This window comes from Coffea arabica, chromosome 4e (assembly GCF_036785885.1).
Source record: "Coffea arabica cultivar ET-39 chromosome 4e, Coffea Arabica ET-39 HiFi, whole genome shotgun sequence".
NCBI classification, from domain to species: Eukaryota; Viridiplantae; Streptophyta; class Magnoliopsida; order Gentianales; family Rubiaceae; genus Coffea; species Coffea arabica.
In genome coordinates, this window is record NC_092317.1 from 21,383,184 (window position 1) to 21,390,300 (window position 7,117).

A 7,117-nucleotide genomic window follows, 5' to 3' on the forward strand; every position below is an offset into this window, starting at 1 on the left:
TCAAGAATGAGAAAAAGACATGATTATGCAGCTAAAAAACCAAAGAAGAAGAAGAAGAAGAAGGATATGATTATGTAACTAAAATAAGATCAAATGTTATAATACAGGTAAAAGGTTATTGATAGTTAAAATAACAAAAAGGACAGAACCAAACTTCAGCAGGTCATGGTGTCAATATACATTACTAACTGCAATTGTGGAGCTTCAACTTGGATACTTTGCTTTGGCCAAAAATTGCAAATGAAGTTCTCATACCTTGATGGCTCGTCCCCTCCTCATTTTTCAAGCTTTTTCATATTTAAACCATTTCCACTTCGTTTTCCCAACCCAAAGGACAGCAGAAAACAAAAAGATAATGACGCACAAAAGGCCAGCAGAGAGCAATCAATAATTGCTACGTGTCCCTAGAAGTACCAGGACGACAAAATGATCTGTCACTAGGCTCAAAAGAAAACACGCTATCAGCTAGAATTATATGGATCATAGACTTCACCATTTTTCCCATCCATTTTCCATCATGTTGACTTCTTTTTAATATGGCTCTACTTAGGGTTTTCAAGTAAACACCCGGTTGAGTAAACTGCACATCATTATTGACAACTTTCAATTAGATATCAGTCTTATTGCTATAGCATCCAAGACCTAAGAATAATCTGTTTGCTGAAGATCCAAAGCCCCTTGCATTTGCCGGATCCAAACCCTCTACCACAAGTCGCAAATCCAACAAAAACACATGGCTTCCCAATTAGTTTCCATTCAGAAACATTTTGCTTATCAAGAAAAAGATCAAGAAATGCTTGGGTAAATCGTCATTTAACCCACAATCTATTCGCAGAACGTGTCTCTTTCCCTTCTCTTTTCAGAGTTTGAAGAAATGCCAAAAGTAAAAGTTCTTAAATACTAGGCTATCATCCGAAGCAACAATATCTGATATCAAACTAAACAGCATTCTTCATTTCCTTGCAGCGTTAAACATATGCAGAAGTGATGCTTCAACTTATACTCCGAAAAGTAATAATCCTACTATACTTAGGGGAGATTAACAGTTAGCAATCAAGTTGGAATGATTTTCTAATGTGAGAATTTAAAACCGGAAACGGCCATTTCTGATTCGTGCCCATGCTATAGCAGCAACTGTGGCACCACCTAAGTGAGCAGATCCAGAGATTCGATTGTCTCCCTGAATTAACAAAAACAGCAAGTCGGAGTTTTGCATCAAAGTTAGGAAACATAGAGAACCCTTTGAAGTCAAAAATGAAAACTGGAAGAGGAAAGAATGCCTATTCTCTCATATACAAATATCATTTAGCTGAAGGCAGTAGAACAGGGAAACCCATGCCTAATTTTGATGATTATACCAGTAAAAATGAAATCTAAGTTTCTTGTAAAACAATTACTTTTAACCGTTTTCCACAATGATATTTAGATACACCACTATGTGCATTCATTGACAAGGTAACTGCGACCAGAAAAGGAGCACTTGGTCCAAGTTCTTGGATAATATGGAAAAAGCATAAAGAAAAAGAATATTTAAAGAAAAGATCATACCTCCATTATTCGTAGCATGTCTTTTCCAATAAGAAAGATTCCCTAGAATGATTATTATTATAACCATGTCAGAATATATAGCCAAATCAACAGCTTATTTATAGAAGAAAACACGAGGGAAAAACCTACCAATAAGATTGCAGGAACTGGTATGATAAAGTCGAAGTAGAGAGTCTTCTTTGGAAAGAGGAAAATATCAAGAAGCATTACTGCATTAACTGCCCCACTTGCTCCCTGAAAGCAAAAGCAGATTGATTACTCAGGAAATCTTTCAGATTTAATTGTTGCTAATGCTTGACGAAATGAGGAAAAGAAAACTATGGCAAAGGTAAATTGCAACATTTTGGGTTTACTGTCTACATGTTTTATTCAACAAGGCAGAAGTGCTTTGGTCTCACTATCCTAAGAGAAAAAAGAATAAGGATGTGGAATATTTTCTCAAGGAGTGGAGGGTTGGCAATGTAAACAGACATGATGTACAAAAGCAGGATTAAGTCTAAACAGAGGCTTGCAAGTGAGCATATCCCAACTCCCAATCTACAAGCAAAAGCTGTAAGAATAGAATATATTTTACATATAATACATGATTGTTTAAAGGACTCGATCAAACAAAATAAGTTGGAGAAATCCTAATCTACAAGTACAAGAAACGACTTAGAATGTGGATTCAAACAATCCAGTGAACACAAGGAAATCTTATAGTAAGTTCTAGGATTTAAGTGGTTTCACAAAAAGAACCATAGTTGAGGAAGATCGTGATAGAAGGAATATTTGCAGAAAGATAGAGATAGCTAGCTATTTTAGTTTCTCTTCTGAGAATCTCATTCATTTAATAGACAATCTGTAAAAGCACTCATAGCTCTTCAGGACAGTCACAACTTGCAATTTTTGTGAGTTTTTTTGTATGAAGAATACAATCTAATAAGATGGGTTCTATCCATACATTAACAGATGCATTTTCAAGACAAAATTTTCAACTGACGAATCAGAACAAACTACAAACTACTTCACAAACCAGTTGGAAGATCCTCAACTCAGTATCTTCTGTTCACAGAAAACTACTTGGAAGAAGGCAATTCTCCCTAAATGGTTATCTTGCCTACTGCATCATGTTTTTGTTTTTAACTGGCAGAGCAGCATAAGTAAGGATGACAATTAAACACCAAATGAAGACAAGGCAGTGCACTCACCAGACCAGGGACATTTGAAGGGTCAAAGCTCCACATATGTTTTCCCTGTACAAATCAAAGCATTTATAACAATATCAATAGATCAGCAAATAAAAAGACAGCTGGAGATACCATGCTGCATCTACAAGTACAAATAGTGCAGCCAGCCCTCTATCATGTCATAGATTGCACTGATACTCTTTGACCACATGATGTTAGAATGATTGGCACCAAGATTGCTGTTCTCATATTCAACTTGGTGCTTTCCACTTATCTCCCCAGTAACAGAAAGCAAAGGCATAGCACTGCAATATTTACTTTTGAAGGATAAAGAAACATTATGTGTATCTTTACTTAGAATTGATAAATTAATGCTGAACAGAACAAACAAGAATATCAGTTGTTATATTCACTTTTAGCTGACGAAACAAACAAGAAGCACCTTATTTAAGGAACAAACTGCTATTCTGAGTTTGATTGCCATTTATAACAAAAACAAGCATTTCACCAGAGCTTCTTTAAGAACTTGGAATTAAGTCACTCTACCTTGGAGGATGGGGCCAACAAAGCATGGTGAACTAGATAGAAAACTGAGCCACCAACTGCTCCAGCTAGGTATAGTTTCAGCAAATACGTAGGTCCAAAAGTGATTCCCACCTAACAAAGACAAGCACAGAAACATTTCATTAATGGGTATGCGCCCAATTTATGCTTCTCAATGATTCATAAAGAATGAGTGCCAGAATATGCCAGATATACTTTCTTATAAGGGACAACATTATCACACACTGCAAAGAGCTGATAACAAGCCAAGACAGCAAGAGAAAACGATCAATACAACAAAAGTAAAACTTGCCAACAGATTCTCCCACCTTTCCACTAGGTTCTTCACTTTCTGATGCTACATTTGGTCAAGGTGACAAAGAAATTAGAGTACTGTTAGCCACTCTTTTAGCCGTCTTTCCATGTGTCAGAGTGTTTCCTCTATTGAATCAATTTCAATTTCCAGAATCAATTAGGCGATCAATTATCCAAATAAATTTCATCACTCTCTAAGTAGGTTTGAGGTTTAAAAAAAATGAACTACCTAATCACATATTCTAACAAGATGAATAGTTCATCACATATTTGCAATTAATGTTAAGTAAACAATGGTTCACTTATAACAAGGATAGCAAGGTCATCTAACCAGATATAGTTCCTTTCAATGCATTAGAATTTGGTCATGTTGAGTAACAGAAAGGGTTGTATTGTTAGCTGCAGCCAAATGTGGGCTGCTATGTTACTTGGACTCTTCACTTAGCCCTGCCATACCTGTGTCTGACTCTCCATTTTGCACTAAAGTAGCAGCGTCGGCAGGACTTGGTAGCCAAGTCCGAATAACACAGGCAGTCTGCAATTTAGCCTCACATAAGCTATAGGTCAATTAATTAGTCAACAAGTTCTCCACAACGTTACTGAATCACAGTCACTACCAACATTGAGAACAACTAAAAAGAGAAGCAAGTAAAATATGTTGAACTAGGCATTAAATAGAAACTGCTGGTAATTTCTAAGACATAAAACACCAATTAACATGTATTTTCCAACAAAATTGGCAGCAGCACAAGCAAAATCACATCATGATTTTGATATGGATACACAGCCAGATTTACATAACAAGCCATAGCAGCCAACTGTGTGTGCCAACATTAGGTACATTAATTCATGAATCGTAAATTAATCTGCAAGAAAGAAGAATATCATTCTCAAACATTTCCTTTCTAAACCTGAAGAGAATTCCTCATTCTCTTGGGGATACTTATTATGTTAAGTGAAATTTGCATATAGATGTAATATTGAAAAAAGAGTTCAAAGGATTGATTCCTTACACTTGTTCCGAAAAAGTAAAGCCCCACCATGTTAGAGATAATATGCCCGATGTCAATATGACTGAATGCAGAAGTAATGATTGTGTGAATTCTTCCACTTCTAAAGTTGTCCAAAGAAATCTGGTTAGAAGACAGTAATAAAATTAAAATAAGCTGAATAAAAGGTCTAAAGACTCGAGGAAAACGAGCACAATATTGTTAGCAAATTACCATAAAATTCTTCTTCATAAATGATGGGTCTGCAATGCGCCATAACAGGAAAACAGCTACATTAGTTAAAATTAGTCCCAGAACCACACCATCTGTGGTAAGCCGTTGGAACCTACAAAAAAGAAAGGGCTGTTACTTTACCATTAACTTAGAAGAATACTGAGCTTGAGACCATAGAGAACAAAGAAGGCAAGTCATTCCAATAAAAGATGCCTCTGCAGCTCATTAATAATCAGATGCATATCTGACACGCAGAAAGCAAGAAGCAGAAATATGTCACATTTTTAATATTTTAGAACCAGCTAGCAAACCGTTCAAAATAACTTTCAGCACCTTGTCATAACTCTTAGAAATGCCACATGGTTTTATGAGAATTATACCAGACTGCAAGAAGAATTGAACAACCATTTTATGGGAAACCATAGAAATTTGGCAGATCAAATAAAGAAGCTAACCTGGCTGGTCCAAATTAAGACAGCATATTAAGCCAGAATAATAATCTAAATATTTATGAGAGAATAAGATTGTTCAAGTCATTTCTTATCATATCCAATAACTCAAGATACTAAAATGTATAACTAATATATTCTTCCCATGGAAATTAGTTGAGATTTTTTACTTTTCAAGAAATAATCCTGGTGGTGCTGTAAAGTTCCATAGAGCTACAAAGGGAGAAAACTCATAAGGTCAATGCTCAAAGTTTTATGATGTATAATGTGCTCGGACAACAGTCAAAATCATATAGTAATCCCTTCTTTTCCTTTGTCGTTGACCCATTCCGTATTGTAGAAAGTTGAACTATTATAGCTAAAGACTTTAAGCAAAAGTGCTACTAGCAATGTGGTGTGTTTGTGTATGTTGTCTACTTGAGCTTATGTAAAATGGCATATTTAGTTAAGGAAAAGTACACTTTCAGCATCAGATTAGGAAGCTAATTATTCTCACCACAACCCTTTCTGGGAAGGTGCAAGCTTGAGCTTTCGATGTCATAGGGCATCTGAGGAACTTAAGGTAAAACGTTGTGTCTTTTGTGTTTTTGTCTGTGGGTGAGAGAGACACTAAGGATGCAATTTTGGATAAAACTGCAGAAACCTTTGGCATCAAATGAGTGAACCACTGCGTTATAGACTAAACTGGAAAAACATAGTACAGTCCACCCAACTACCACATGACACGCATAAAGCATTCTCATCTCTCACCACAACTTTTTTTCAGATAGTCTTCCAAGTATCAATAATTCAGCCGTACTTGCGAAAAAAAAAATGAAAAAGAAAAAACCACAAAAAGAGAAGAAAACAGTGCAAAAATTACTGATCTCTCAGTTTCATTTTCACACTGGAACAGCTACTTAATTCCAAAGTGTAAATCCAAATGAAAATTGAGACAAGAAAAGAAGAACGAAATTTGGATTTCACATTTTTTTAAAAAAAGTAGATTGATCATGCTACTAAAAACTCAAACTTTACCTTTTTTTTTTCTCCTTCGCATTTTCCAGTTAAAACAGAAAACCAAAAGAAAAAGAAAAGAAAAGAAAAACAAGATTCACGAATAACGAAACACAGTCAGAAAATAAAATAAAATGCTACTTACCAGGAACGGCGATTGGAATCAAAGGAAAAATTAGAATGAAAGTTTCTTCTTGCAAATTGAGCTCTCAAGCCCGTAACTATGGTTTGGCCCGTTGAAGGGGAATTTCGCAAAATCAGCAGCTTTGTAGAATTTGATGGATTTGAGAAAAACCCATTTGAAATTTCTTTTGAAAAAACTCTGTTGTGTGGTCGATACGAGGTCCATGAGGTGTACTGGGAGAAGAATGGATTGTTTTGGGGAGACGGGCTATTGGTGTTGGGGAGAAAAGGAGATGTTTTTGAATAAATGGAGTAGGTTGTGGTTGTGTTGTTGGAGAGGGTTTTGGAGGTTTTGGAGAGGAGTTTTAGTGAGAGAAGCCTCTGCATTGCAACCAAAGAGAGATTTCTCAGGTGGCAGGAGACCGAGACCGAGACCGAGAAGGTCTTTATTTCGAAAGAACAATTTTTTGAACTTGGCTTGGAGCAGAGGGACAAATCTGACACGTCGGGAGAAACGAAAAGAAAGGAAGGGAAAGCGGACTCTTCGATTGTTTGCGACTTTTAACTGGGAAAGGATTGGGTTTTTTTTTCCACAGTCATAATATTTGTATAATTCAATTTATCCTATTCTACGGGAAGGAAATTCTGAACAGTCAGGAAGGAACATTTTGACACCTCTTTTGAATTTTTTTCTAGCACCTCCTTTAAACCAAAGGGAAAAGGATTGAGTTGGTGATAAAAGCCAGAAAAA

The 7,117-nt window shown here is 36.0% G+C and overlaps 1 protein-coding gene across 1 annotated transcript; it reads right to left on the bottom strand.

Annotated features, from left to right (window-relative positions):
- Positions 1 to 786: 786 nt before the first annotated feature.
- LOC140006090 (RHOMBOID-like protein 12, mitochondrial) lies at positions 787 to 6,903 on the bottom strand. The gene is made up of 8 exons (XM_072047792.1): positions 6,389 to 6,903; positions 4,799 to 4,910; positions 4,589 to 4,708; positions 3,264 to 3,374; positions 2,739 to 2,783; positions 1,678 to 1,782; positions 1,549 to 1,590; positions 787 to 1,180 (listed from the first exon to the last, which is right to left on the bottom strand). The coding sequence occupies exons 1-8, from the start codon at positions 6,751 to 6,753 to the stop codon at positions 1,085 to 1,087; spliced, it is 996 nt and encodes a 331-aa protein (XP_071903893.1). The 5' UTR covers positions 6,754 to 6,903; the 3' UTR covers positions 787 to 1,084.
- Positions 6,904 to 7,117: the final 214 nt, after the last annotated feature.